Source organism: Cuculus canorus, chromosome 6, assembly GCF_017976375.1.
Source record: "Cuculus canorus isolate bCucCan1 chromosome 6, bCucCan1.pri, whole genome shotgun sequence".
NCBI classification, from domain to species: domain Eukaryota; kingdom Metazoa; phylum Chordata; class Aves; order Cuculiformes; family Cuculidae; genus Cuculus; species Cuculus canorus.
Window position 1 is genome coordinate 14813314 of NC_071406.1, and position 14891 is coordinate 14828204.

Sequence of the window (14891 nt, forward strand, 5' to 3'; positions counted from 1 at the left end):
TATGGCTGAAGACCAGTAATTTTTTTCCCCCACAAACATTTTAATGGTCCAAACATACTCTCCTTGCAGATTACAGTGGAATCACTAATGCAATTTTGACCTGACTTTGAAGCAGTGCTCTATTGATGCGGGGCGACGCCGCAGCGAAGCAACAAGGTTAGGTCTCAGCAGTGATTAAACTGGAGCTCCTGAAAGGATGTTCGTTGCCTGTATCTGTGCGGGGAGGCGTCCGAGCATCGAGGGGAAAGCGAGGTGCTTCTAAAGCTCTGCTTTCCTGTACCCCCTCTCTGGAGGATAACCCCGGCCTATCCGGCTGCTGAGCCGTCGGGTAATCAATGCATCGATCAATGATGAAATCCGCGGTTGCCGAGCATCACCCTCGGCAGCCGGGAGGCGGTCGCAGCCCTCGGGTGCGGGTCAGTCTCCGCAGCCCCGTCTTGCTGCGGGCCCCGAGGAGAGCCCCCGCGGGGAGGGTGAGGCTGGGGGGCTCTGGACCAGCCGCCGCAGGAGCGGAGCTGCCCGGGGCGAGGCTGAGCCCCGGCACTGCGCTGGGCTCATGGGGCTGTCCGTGCCGGGGCACACCTGGGTATTCTATGCAGCGTCTGTAACATACAGATTTATAAGCAAACAAACAACCCAGCCGGGGGCTCTTTAAAATGTTCCAGCCGCAGTGGTACCCAAAAGAAGAGGAAAGGGGGCGGAGAAGGGGGGGAAGAAGGAAAATAAGACAAAAAAAATAATAAAAGGAAGATTTTGTATTTATTTTTTTTTCCCTTATTTTTCCTCCAGGCTTCTGATTTATTCCGTGACTCTGATGCTTATCAACAACGCGTGAAGATTGCAATAAGGATCCTCCCTGGAAAGCGAGGAGGAGTGACTTCCAGGGGGCTGGGAGGAGGTGGAGTGCAGCGCGGCTCTCGCCTATAAGGAGGTGCCCAGCGCCCGGCAGCCGCTTCCCCGCCGCCGCTCGGGAGGTGAATCGCCGCGGCAGCAGCCGTGGGAGCGGGCTGGGCTCGGGCGCTGCCGCCTCAAGGGCCGCCGAGGAAGGGTCCCTCGGCCGCTCCCGGCTCCGGCTCCCCCCTGGATGCTGGACGGAGTAAATGAGCGGAGGAAGAGCGAGCGCACGGAGGCTGAGAGGCGCTCGGAGACCGGGACCCGGGGAGACGGGCGGGCGGCTGGCATCCCCCGCCGGGGCTCAGCATGGATTCCCGAGCGCTCGGGGGCTTCGCTCTGCTGCTCTTCAGTTTTTGGCACCTGGGATTAACTGCCACAAATTGTGAGTACCGGGAGCTCAAGGAGTTGCCCGGCGTTGGGGCGGAGGGGGGAGGAAGAGATAGGGGGAAAAAAAACTCCCTGAAAAGGGGGGCTACATCAACATGACCTCCAAGAAAGTTCGCCCGCCTCCCCTCTGCTGATAGGGCTTAGAAACGCAAAGTTGCGGCCAGGTGGAAGTATTGCTCGCCGCTGTCCTGCCGGTGTGAACGGGAGCCGCTAGAGCCTGCAACCAGCCCCTCGCCGGTTTTCCGTCGCGGTTTTCCCTCCTTCCCCCGGCTGCGTTCTTCGGTGGCCGGTATCGCCGCCGCTCCCCGGAGCTGTGCGCATCTGTCTCCCGGCTGGAAGGGGTCGGTCCTTCCCGCACGAGTCAGGGATGCCGGGCTTGTGCGCCCAGACCTTCGCTCCATCCCGGCGGAGCGGCGCTGGTGACACCGGGGATGCTCTCCTGCATCCCGGCACCGCGGCTGCCGTCGGTTCCCACGGGCGCGCTCGCAGCACCCCGTATGGGAAACAGCTGTTTGCGCCCTCATCCTCCACCATCCCTTCAGTAAGTTTCTCACGTATTGCCGCTGACCGTACGGGGTCTGTCCGCGCAGGCAGGAGCCTCCCGCGCCTTCACAGCTTGGTGCAGCCGGGGCCGCGGAAGCGAGGCGCGGGGCGGAGATGCGGAGCGGGACCCCGCGGGGCGCGGCGCGGCGGGCGCTAGAGGGCGCTGTTGTGCCGCCGGCGGCGCGGGGCACCCGCCCGTCCGTGCCCGGGCTGAGGTGCGAGGGGCGCCGCCTCCCGCGCCGCTAATTGCGCCCCAACGAGCGCTGCGGTGACAGCGCTCTTTTCCTCCCTACCCCCCCCCCCTTCCTTTTTAATTTCCAGTCAATTAAATTACGGTTAATACGTTTTAATAACGTTCTCGAATACTAAATGGCAGGCGATTTAAGGCAGAGGCTCGCCGTTACGGATACAGTCGTAAACTTAATTCCTAACACTTAAAAAGAAACTCTGCATTAATGAGTTTTACTATTTCACGGGTGACAGTTTAATTTCCTGGTGCCAATAAACATTTCCGTTGAATACACACTGCTTCCTAAATATTTAGGAGTCAATCTTTTTAAAGTGTAATGATCAATGGTTTTATTATACTGTACAGATTTTACTTATTCATTGAGCGATGAATTAGCATGGAATCAGCTGTAAGTGCTTTCCCAGGAGCTGAGTGAAAGAGATTGTGAATCTGTAATAGCTACAAGTTCCCTAGAAACCTCGTTAGATTTGTATGTGAAGATATTTGTGTGCGTGCACGGACCGCAGTAATTGCATCCAGTATGAAAATTCATCAATGTCTTAGATAAATCATCTCTGTATCTTGGTGCTCGGGGAAGCTGTGCTCGCTTCCACAGTTTTGCACTAAGAAAGCTTAAATATGGGCCAAAATATTGAGTGTTATGTGCCCATAAGTAGTACCCTGAAGTATATTTAAATAGCTACACGAAAAGTGCCATTGCATTTAACTATTACTGAGCTCCCAGATACCCAGTAAACTTCCCAAAAGGAGGAGTTGCCAAATTCCACAGATGGGAACCTTCAGCACAGGCCATTGTCAGGAGCTGAGATCCTTCTATTTGAAGCCAAAGTGCAAATGGAAAAGTATTGCTTCTAAGCCTTCCCCAAGTTGAATGCTTTGGCCAAAGGACTTGTGCTCAGATGCTCGCACTGGTAGATTTGCAGTGGCTTTAACAGGCTTGTTTCTGGCAGGTTTTGCAAACAAGAACAGATCTGGGGACAATATTTACAGTGGAAAATAAATTTGCTTCTGGGTGGAAGAGTGCGTTCTTCCTAGCATTTAACTCAACATCAATGTAATGTGGTTTTCTTTCCTTCTAAAGTAGGAAACTCTTAAATTTTTTTCTCCTCATGTATTTAGTTTCTGTGAAGTAAAAATCCCAAATATATAAGTAAAAGTCTTCCCTACCGCTGAGATCTTTGATTATAATTTCCTCTTTGGTAATAGTTTTTAATTAAACAAGGACAGCTTTGAAGCACAGCTACAGGCTAGGGGTCAGTAGACATCATTAGAAAAATCAAAATTACTCAATGCTAATAAAATATAAGAAATTCTTCCCACTTGGCTTTTTGCAATAATTTATTACATTAGGTAACTAGAGTTACAATAGGATTTCTCCCCAGGATACTAATTACTAGAAAATTAATAAATAGTCATGTACATAACATTGAAAATGGGCTGCAGGTGATATCTGGGGGAACTGAAACTTCTAAGTAATCAGATACACGAGAAAATACAAAGTCTTGCTCACTGTATAACAAATTAGTTGCCCTTTAGTAGCATATTCTGTGATCTCAAAACTTTTAGTAGCTTTGGTAAGTCTAGATTTCCAGTTGTTGAATGCAATCTTCTTTTTAATTTTCAAAGCTGGAAGTAGGGGGAAATAGTGAAATTATGAAAGGAGAAATGAAGTTTGGGTTTTTTTCCCCCACTTTTTTGACATAGCCGTTCAGACCTAGTCTGCAGTTGAGGAAAAGTATTGACTCAGTGCTTCTGGTTAGTGGTCTTCCACCTGATTTTATGTTGTGTATCCTAGAAATTGTTCCTATTGTTAGTTTACACATTCTATCACCACCCCCCAGTAATTTCTTCATTGATTGACTTTCCTCTCATGTCCAGAAGGATGTAGCAGATTAAAACACCTTCTGGAGAAGTGGCACCTTCTAACTCCCATTGTAGAAGTTATTTTCAGAATGATTACATGTTTCTGTTCCTGAACACAGCCTCCTTTTCCTCCCACAGAGTCACTAGTATTTATTATCCCAGTTCACTAGCACTTATTACCTGATCATGAGACTAAAATTTTTCAGTTAAACCTGGTCATGACTGCCAGTTGAATCTAAAGAAATACATTTTGTCTTAGAATCAGATCTCCTATTGAATTTCTTGTTGAAATATATGACCAATGTATGGTTCACCACTCTGCAGTAGGTTTAGATGTAGCATTAGAGGAAACTGACTTTAATAACTCTATTTAGTTAAAAGGCAGGTAGTATGTGCTTAATTCTATCTATTTTATATAGAAAAATAACATGTATTTTCTTAGACAGGGAGACTTTTTTTCTTTTCTTTTTGGGCAACAAAAGTGTTCACCGTGATGTTAGTCTTCCTGTACTGGGATTTAGATTGATGGTACCTGTGCAGGAGTCAGTGTAAGTCAAAACTTGCAAAGAAAATTTAACTCTGGATACTTGAGGCCATCAAGACCAGTAGATGTACTTGGGATTTGTAACAGCACGAATGAGACCTGTCAGGTCAAGAATGCTAAAGGCAAGAGGTTCTGTTAAACAGTAACCCTTCTACTCTGTGGTCAGAAATGTTAATTTTTTCAAGAGATCTGCTGAAATAGGTAGAGTATCGATCATCTGATCTCAGTCTGTGGCTCACTTGCTTGCAGGCTGAGTAAAGTAGATCTCTTGCTTTTCCTCTGGCTCCAGTACTTAAATATTCTTCGCAAGAGACTAGTAGTCAGGCATGCTTTCTTCCTCTTAGCTCCATACAGGGAGAGAAACATATCCAAATGTTAGCTTTTTCATGCCTTCAGATGCTGCAATAAAGAAACCATACAGAAGAATGAGATTTCCTGAAAGACTCTGAATGAAGTTCCTGCCACAGCAAAGTCCAAGGGACCCACTGCTGATCAGTGCCTCTCTTGCATGTCTGTCATTACTTAATATTCAATCGGTTTTACTCTACTAGCACTCCATGGCTTTGAGTCAGTCTTAAAGATGGTCTTTCCATGGACTACAATGGTCTTTGGATTCTTCATCCACTTGGCAGATGGATTTGCCAGCCCACAGGAATCTATCCAGGGTTATTATCATCTCAGCATCAAATACATTGTCTGCTTGGACAATATTTCTTTTTATGTTCTTAATGTCATGCAAGTGCTGCAGTATTTTTTCACATAAATTAACAGCAAGAACAAATTGTTTTCAAATGTGCTGGTACATTTGTACAAAGTATAGACGTCAAGTGGGAAATATGGTGATTCTGGGTAGAACAACACACTTGTGAAGCTCTTCTGGCACATGGAAAAGCACAGGCTTCTGCCAGCACCTCAATGAGTGTAGGACCAGTGAATGTTTTTTTAATCATTATAATAATTCTTTTACTAATAGGAAACTGAGGCTGTGTATCATAAGCAGCCTTGGAGATAGATTTTCACATTGATTATACATTTACGTATTTAAAACAAGTCCTTTGGGGTCAATTGCGTTGACCCCATACGGTGCGACCATGTCCTGTACTCTGTTAGATCATATTCATATTTGCACTGCTATATATAATCATTTCTAAATCCATGGACTACTCCCTGTTTCCTCTCTCCCTCCCCCCCTTTCTCTGCTGCTATTTGAAGCAAGTGGAGTTGGGACAGCTGAATACTGAAATGAATAAGAATCCGAAGGCAGTAGAAGTGTGGGATGGCTTTTATTTATTTTTAGTCCTCAAAATACATTTTCTATAGATGTGATGTGTTTCAGCTTACTTGGCAAACTGAAATTACTGTTTTACCCCTCTTTGCTCTGGGAGAGATGCGAACAGGAGAAACGCAGAACTGCAGGTACATCTGCCAGCATTCCATATGACAGAGGCTCCCTATACATGTGTGCTTTCCCTTAGCTTACCAAGTCCTCCAGAGTCCTACCAAGTGTTCAAGGGACTGAGCTGTCTCTACAGGGCACCAGGTAACCTGCTGTGCTTTGCTTTTTCTTTTCTTTCTGCTGTTTTTTTTTTTTTTAAATAAAGGACTCTGCTTGGTTTTTTTTTTGTTTTTTTTTTTTTTCCACCCCCAGAATTAGGGAAAAGATATTCTGGTGCTGTAGCATTCACTTTTTCAGACTGCTGCTGTCTTACTCATACCAGGGCTACGTTTGCATCATGTGTGTAGGTTATGGTTCTCACCTTCTCTGAGCCCAAGCAGAAAGGAAGGTGCTAAAGTTAAAAGAAGAGGTAGATCTGCATGAGTATTCCTTTCTGCTGTCGGTAAAGTGTATTTAAAAGACATGAACTGATTTTAATTTATTTTCAGTCTTAACTAAACTCCTTTAACAAGAAAGAAAGGAAGAGAATAGTAAAACCTGATGTAATAAAGGTTTAAAATTTCAAGCAGTTTTTGGAGGCTTTGAATGCATTGCTTTGTAAAGCAGGAAGCATCAGTAGACCTATTAGCAGGTCTCTGTAGAGTCAGAGGAAAACAAGAAATTCTGTTGTACACAGTGCTGGACTGATATAATTGATAATTAATTTCCTTATATTAAACTTCTCTCTGAATTTTCTAATTGCCCTGTGCAGATTCTTGTGGGCTGATAATTCCATCTGTTCACTGGATCTGTGCAACCGATGATGTTTTAAATGATGAAAAAAATACAGTATAGAATCTAGTAGAAAAAAGAGATGCCAAAACATTGAATTATTTATTTTTAATTATCTGCTCTATTAAGCAGTTAAAAAAAATTGGTAGTTCATAATGTGATGATCTAACTGCCTTTCTAAATAGATGCGCAGAAAATATTTCAGATTTTAGCTAGTATTTGCTGCAAAAATAAAGAAAAGCAAATTAGTACAAGAGAGAACATGGAACCATTTGTAAATGTCATGAAGGGTCTTGCCTGATCTGTATTCCAGGAGAAGAAACCTCATTTTTCTGGCTGGGTTTTGCCTCTGCATGTTACTAGCTCTTTCTCTATATTCTCACATATGTATGTTGGAACTCGGGTAACCTGGTCCATTTCCTGCTTTGTGCTCAGAGGTTATCAACGAAGGTTCTGAATGAAGCAGTGGAAGTCTCTGTGAAACTTCCGATTTACAATACTAAATGGCCATTAGAATATTGTTTGGTTCAATTATTATTGTACTTTGTAACCTGTAAATTAAAAGCTTGCAGAGTTGATATTTTGGATGTACTGTTGTAATACTGTAACTTAAGATACAGAGCTCAGAGAGAGAAAATGGCCTTCTAGGTCATGGTAGCTTTTTATTGTACCTGGTGTTTGTCAACTGTAATAAAGACCTCAACACTGCTTAACCTCTGTTTCTTGTGCAACCGCAGAGTTTCAACCTGTACAGACACCGAATAACTCTGAACAGCAGAAGTGTGCTACAGACAGGGCAACTGCATGCGATGACTTTGTGGACATTTGTGATAGAAAGTTTTTGTTCTTCCATGAAAGAAGTTGTCTGGAACCAATTTTGGAAGAGAGATGCTTGTTATACAGAGTCTGAAAAAGAGTACACGTATTTGGAGACTGTTCCCTGGTTGAGAATAAGGTTTTAGTGTTAGAAAGAAACGATTACACGTCAAGAAACGATTACATGGCAGAAATGGCACTAATGCCTCAGTCTCCTTATGTATCAGTGGCAGCGTATCAGCATAACTTTTGCCCTCATCCTATGCACATGCTAAATTGTAGAGAAGTGTCAGGCTTGGCATCAGATCCCTGTATGGCAGCGTGTTGCAAATGGAGAGAAAGTTTCCAGTGAACCAGGGTACAAATGTTTTTTTAAGTGAACTTCTAGACTTTTCCCTCTGTTTGAGTTTAGTTGAAACTGGCTTTGGATAACAGCAGCCCAATTTGTTTTGTCATGAATGGCATTTACTTAAACGATTAAATTCAAAGTAATATTCATCAAAATCACTGTGATTGAAGACATGGAGGTTGTTTTGGCTCCAGGATTATGTTGGCATGCTTCTCTTGGGCTGAGGAAGTATAGATGCTTGACCGTAGGAGGCTGGCTTATCTACAAGTTGGATGTAGGTGCTGGAGGTTTGCTGGGAAGAGTTTCTCTGATTCCCTCCTGTCCTAGTGAGCATCAGACACATTACACCAGTGATTAGCTTATAATATGACAACAGTGTTTTCATGCTGGATAACACGACTCTAAATTTGAGGTTAAAGGGTATTTTTAACAAGCATCACTGCTATATGGATACATTAGAGCAATACCAAGAAAAAGCTAACTTTGTAATTGATCATTCAGTGCCATTCTAGACTATAAAAGGTTTTCGTGGCTGATATTAATGCACTGCTTTCCATGCTGTTAATTGCATGGGATCTGTGTGATCTTTATGGGATAAAAGAGCATAGAGTTGCAGTGGGGCACACTGCAATCCTTTTAGCTTGCTACCCAGAAATATTCAAAAGATATTCTGCAACACCCACAGTAGTGGACCGGAAAGAATAACTATGGTATCATTCTGGGAAGTGCTTCGCTTTTGACATTGGTAATTAGAGTTTAGCATAGAGCTCCAATGCATGAAACAGAATAGTATTCAATACTAACCATTGTGACACAGTAGGAATTGGACTGGAAAGGAAATAAATGCGTTTTCATTCTCTGTTTTATTGTGTGTATTGAGAAGGATTGCGTGTTGGCCCGTAGGAATTCTGGAGCATAAATTTTTCTTCTAAAACTATTCAGTGCATTGTGTTGCCAATACAGTAGTAAATAACAATAATAATTTTCAAATGGGTAGAATCCTCTCTTTGTTCCCAGCTGGGCAATAAGTTGTTGATAAATGCTATACTGCCTGGGTAAGAATTGGCAAGTTCCATTTACTTCTGCTCTAAATGGTGAGGCATTGTTCCTCAATGACAATGGTTCTTCACTGATGACAGCTTGTCAGCAGTCCAGGAACAGAGACAAATACCTTGTGATCTATGTCACCAGTGACATAGCTGTAGTCATTCCCATATTAGTACAGAGATGTCTCTGTATGTTTGGGCCTAAATTGCCTTCACTTCTAATGTAGGTGCTGTGTGCCATTGCTCTCTGTCCTCCTTCTAGGTCATAAAAACAACCTGCTGAGCATTAATAAGACCGTTTTCTTCCTTCCCTCCATGCATATTTATCACTGGAATAGGAGGGGAAATGGCATTTTTTTTACTGGAGAATGTCCAGTGTGTCTGCAGAATTATGCATAAGGAATGGAGCAGGAGACGGAGCCTGTTCTTTGTAGGGACAGAAGGGAGGTCACGTCTTTGCTGAGTTTTCCATTTCCATGGCAGCCTCCTAATGCATTCATTGAGGAGGTCTGAATTAGCGGTCCAAGTGAGTCATCAGTGAACCGTTAGGAGTAATACATTCATTTGTAGTAATCGGGACTGATTTATGAATAGGACAAAAGGGACTAAAAATGCTATAGAAATGCATGTTGTAGATTCCCCCTCCCTGGATGAATAATTCATCCACTTCTAGTATCCATGAAAACAAAAACACTCTGCACATAAGAACCCATTAAAAAAGTTAATCCCACAAATGGCTGAACACAGAGAAAATCAGCTTTTGTTTTAAAAGGTAGATTTACTCAAATCTTCTTTAATTTGATTTGCCAGTGGGGTATAATTTAAGTCAAACAAGTTAGCAGCATTACTTGCTATATGAAGGTCTAAATATTTAATAGATGATGAGAAATGCCTGCCCCACAGGATAACGAGCTAAGGAGCACTCATTCTCCGCAGTGCAGAGGCTAAGCTAAACCCAACAGAAATAGCAAGCAAAATGGAGAGGGACCTCCTGTTCACAGATATGGTTCTCTAAAGCTGCCCTTGGGGCACTTGTGGCGCACCTGCTATTCTAAATAATACTGGGGAAACTACCTCCGTGCATAACGATAGTGGATTTTTAGTAGCTATAGGGTTCATGGTCTTCCCATGGTCTCTATGTGTCTGTGAAGATGCCCACAGTGAACCTTTCCTAGTCAGTGCTCCATACTCAGATAATCTTGGTGGACAAGATTCTTGCTGCACGGAAGAGAAGGACCTGGGGGTGCTGGTTGACAGCCGACTGAACATGAGCCAGCAGTGTGCCCAGGTGGCCAAGAAGGCCAATGGAATCTTGGCTTGTATCAGAAATGGGGTCACCAGCAGGTCCAGGGAGGTGATTCTCCCTCTGTAGTCAGCACTGGTGAGACCGCACCTCGAATACTGTGTTCAGTTCTGGACCCCTCACCACAAGAAGGATGTTGAGGCTCTGGAGCGTGTCCAGAGAAGAGCAACGAAGCTGGTGAAGGGGCTGGAGAACAAGTCTTATGAGGAGCGGCTGAGAGAAGTGGGGTTGTTTAGCCTGAAGAAGAGGAGGCTGAGGGGAGACCTTATTACTCTCTACAACTACCTAAAAGGAGGTTGTGGAGAGGAGGGAGCTGGCCTCTTCTCCCAAGTGACAGGGGACAGGACAAGAGGGAATGACCTGAAGCTCCGTCAGGGGAGGTTCAGGTTGGATATCAGAAAAGAATTCTTCACAGAAAGAGTCATTGAGCACTGGAACAGGCTGCCCAGGGAGGTGGTCGAGTCGCCTTCCCTGGAGGTGTTTAAGGAACGGGTGGATGAAGTGCTGAGGGACATGATTTAGGGAGTGTTAGGAATGGTTGGACTCGATGATCCAATGGGTCCTTTCCAACCTTGTGATTTTGTGATTCTGTGACATCTGCCTGTCTGCTTCTGGACAGTCATGTCAGCAGGACGGGGAATATCTATGCTTCTACAAAGGCTGGTGCTTCAGCAGAGCTTAAGTGTTTTTTGTAAAGCTACTTAGGAAGTCTCCGAAAAAGCAGAATATGAACTTAAATGTATTGGATTCTAGGTGGGTGCTTTCAGCTATACTCTTGGTGCAACTACTTATGTAGACACAAAACAGAGCAGTGAAGAGAAGAGAGAAGAGCAGGCTTGCTCAGAAAAAACAGCACTGCTGCAGTGCTGCATTTCTCCTTACCTTCCCTGAAAAATTCAGAGGCCTTGGTCTGTGTTGTTTTATTATTTTTTAATTTTGTATCAAAATAATTTGCATTTTAATTTTAGAGGAAGAATCTCCTTCAGCAATCCCTAGCAAAATTAAACAGCTATGGCATTTTTCACAGACTGTTTGTTTGGAAAAGAAAATGAAAATTTGATGAATTTCAATCAGATGTAGCTTACAGCATTCAAATATTTATAGATTATGACATTCCCTTTCCCCAGCTCTGCCTTTTAATGCAGAGCTCATAAGTAATATTACTCCTCATTACTCCTGGACAGTTACTCACTGAACTCTTGTGCAGACTCAGTTCATCTAGGACCTGGTCTAAACTTCCTAAAATGAAGGGAATGACTTGAACTTGAATATCAGATCATCTTTTCTTCAGAAGTCTGTTCAAGCAGTGTGTAAATCCTTATTATTGTTTTCCTGTGAAGTTCATTCTCCTTAAAACCTGTCTGGCAATTTTGCCTTATGAGATGTGTTTGCACCTGTCAGTTTGAAGAACTGTTCATTTTCCTGATGGTTTCTGTTCTTTTTGAGTACATTGTATGAGAGCGCAGTGGCGTGCTCTTATGTTATATTCTATGCCAACCTCGTATCCAAGTTATTGACAATATAATAAGTTAAAGTTCTATACTCTTTTGCATTCTTCTTTGTTTTTTTACCAACAGTCGTTCTGTTTCCCTCGTCTGTTGAGTTTAAGTGAATCTGAGGCACTATAACATGCAGAATTACATTGTGATTTTTTTTTTTTTTTAACAAGCATTATAGAAAACATTTAGATGCTCTGAATTGCTGACAGTCCAAGGGTACTCGTGGTTGTCTGTCTTCCAGGCAGGTATGAGCTCATATTGCCAGTACTCTTGGGTGGACAGCTGAAAGCTTCTTTTCCAGCCAAGAAAATATATAGCTAGCTTTTTTGTTAGTAAAATTAGGTACATGATGTTGCTCATGAAAATGTACAAATGTCTGCATAGATAAATTTAAAAAAAAAATAAATTCCACAGTTTTCCTTATCCCTATATCTCTGCTATGAATAAATGAGCCATTTCCTCTTCTGGCCCAGTTTCCTGATGGAGAGCTACTTTATGGTTTCTATGCTCTAGGAAAGCCACCAAAGAATTTAAGAGTTTGGCTCTGCCATTCATGTGAACCTTATAGGCTGAAACCAGGTATTACGGCGAGGAAAGGATGAACTGAATCAGGCTGAAAACTGGTATTGTGAGTCGTTGCTGAGTTCCAAATTTCCCTAAAATGACTAACATTAGACATTTTAACTATAATATTAGATTTGTTTGCAAATTATAAACTCTTCTCTTTTTGAAACTTGCATCTGGTAGCTATTACTGTTCCCTGGAGCCTCCTCCAGAGAGGCTGCACATGAGTCAAAGTAGTCTATTTACTGCATCATTACGAGTTTGGATTACAATCTCCTTTACACACCCACATTCATCAGTGAGTATCTGTAAAAGCCTGAACTGTTTTTCAGACAAGCAATGGAGATGTGCTTTTCATCTGTACTCTTGCTCAAGAGCTGCAGTTGGCTCGCTGGGCCAGGTCAACCGATATGGAAGAGGTGGCTTACTTTTTTGAGATCTCAGCAGAATAGATAGAAACAAAGATCTGCTTACTACATCATAAGTCATTTCCTGCTTTTGCTTATGGAGAGAGGTATCAACCTCTTCATGACTCATCCCATATCACGGCAAATGCATGTTATTTCACTTGCTCTGATAGGCTTGATCCAGTCTCCACGAATTCTGTCTTTGAGTCTGGACATCAATGAGTAGTGTGAATTGAATAAGGGAAGTCCTGATTTGACAGCCTTTCTATGATTACAAGCAGATAGTGATTCAGAGCTATAACAGAACAGGTTTTCTTTCTTTCTTTCTTTCTTTCTTTCTTTCTTTCTTTCTTTCTTTCTTTCTTTCTTTCTTTCTTTCTTTCTTTCTTTCTTTCCTTCCTTCCTTCCTTCCTTCCTTCCTTCCTTCCTTCCTTCCTTCCTTCCTTCCTTCCTTCCTTCCTTCCTTCCTTCCTCCCTCCCTCCCTCCCTCCCTCCCTCCCTTCCTTCCTTCCTTCCTTCCTTCCTTCCTTCCTTCCTTCCTTCCTTCCAATTTTTAATGCTTGTTTTTTGCAGCTTCACCTAATTAGCACAGGCACTGGGGTCAGTATTCTAACACCTGACAGGCTTTACAAGGGAACACCACAATTACAAGTGCAATTATCTGGTTTTCTGCTGTACTGAAAAATGTAGCGTATGAAAATTAACATAAAACTCCTAAATGTTAAGATGAAAGTGTGGGTGTTAGGGGAGAGGCAACATCTTAAGATTTGAAAAGCCTGGGTTTCATGCTTGACTTTTTGAAAGTTTTCCTGCATCATTAGGTGACATGTTTAATTGCTTTGAGCTTTAGTTTAGCTGGTTTATCTCATTAGGGCTAAATGTTCCTCTCTCCAAGTATATACAGGCTTACAGCTAATAACAGAAGCTGAAGAAAGAGGCTTTTGTGCCGGGCAGCAACTTAAATTAAGCAATAATGCTGTTAGCACATTTCTTTTAAAAGTACTGACTGCATCAACAAATAATGAAGCTTTTAAAACATTGTGATTATGCTGGCTCTCCCTAGTGACTTCCACAGGGATCTGTATGCAGCAAATTTAGGATCCTTGTATAAATCTAAAATTATGCCGTCTTCAGTATGACAACTATGGGCTGGTTGGCTGTGAGCCAGGTAAACCTAATTTTTTTAATTTTCTTTTTTAAGCACTATGCCCTTCCAGTCATTTCTATATGGGTCGAGCTAACTTGCATCTCCCTGCAAGAGAATGTAAGTTTGCATTGAGTTGCCTGCACTGGTGCTAAACTGAAACTGTGTGGTGGATATCATGCATTCATGTTAAGTTAAAGAATAATAACCAGTTAAATATGACTATGAAGTACCATCCTGAGATGGCCAAAAGACCTGCACAATAGAAGGGTTGTTCCCTTTTACTTCTTAAGTAAAGAAGGAAAACTATACTCTTAGCTTAGAGGAAATTTAGAGCAAATTTAGAGCAAATCTATAAAGTCATGTTCAAGCTAAGCTTTGCAAATACCAAGACAGGCACTTAATTCAGTGTTCAGGCAGGGAGAAAAATGCTTCACAGCTGGAAATGCCTGTTCTTCTCTTCCACAAGATGCACAGAGAAGAGTAATTGATTTAGACTCCTTCAGGACAGGAATGGATTTTCTGTGTTAGTGAGTGTGAAGCACAAAGTCTTCATCCTAGTAAGAAGATCACTTCACACCAGTGATGATAACAGTAGAGTCCTCTGCTCTAGGACTGCATCTTCTGCTTCTTCAGCATATTTGTATGTCACTAACTGGTGGTATTCTTTGATGTCTTTGAGGAAATAGCTATTTTGATGAGAACAGCCAGACTGTACTGATCTTGGACTAGTAAAGCAATCCTCCAACCCTAAAGAATGAAAATGTTTTTTTTTTAATACCCCTTAACTAAAATATAGGAAACTCACTAAGCTGACATTGAAGGTAGCAAAGTTTAATTCTTCTTAGATATCTGTGACCTATGTGTTCCGGTATTTCAACTAGAAAATAGAGGTGATGGAAAAACCTCCTCTTCTCATGTCCTTACACACCTTACAGCATATGAGGGAAGGTGGGAGTCATTCATAATGCTCCAAAGCACTTCATTAATGAATAAGTCCATTTATTTCATTGAGGCTCTTCTTGTATTAAGCAGAGTACCAAAGAGAAAGTCTGAGGCTAGTACAGGTTTGTTTAAAGTCAAATGCAACCACATGATGGTCCTGCTTCATGACA

At 42.6% G+C, this 14891-nt stretch overlaps 1 protein-coding gene across 2 annotated transcripts in view; it reads left to right on the top strand.

The window, feature by feature from the left end:
* The first annotated feature begins 972 nt into the window (after window positions 1–972).
* The window catches only part of CNTNAP5 (contactin associated protein family member 5), a 284769-nt gene continuing 270850 nt past the window's right edge, over window positions 973–14891 (top strand). For both annotated transcript variants that reach the window (XR_008450459.1, XM_054070363.1), the window contains exon 1: window positions 973–1276. Coding sequence is in view for 1 of the 2 variants with exons in the window: in XM_054070363.1 (XP_053926338.1) it covers window positions 1201–1276 (76 nt within the window). In the remaining variant the exon portion in view is untranslated. The remainder of the gene's footprint in view (window positions 1277–14891) is intronic.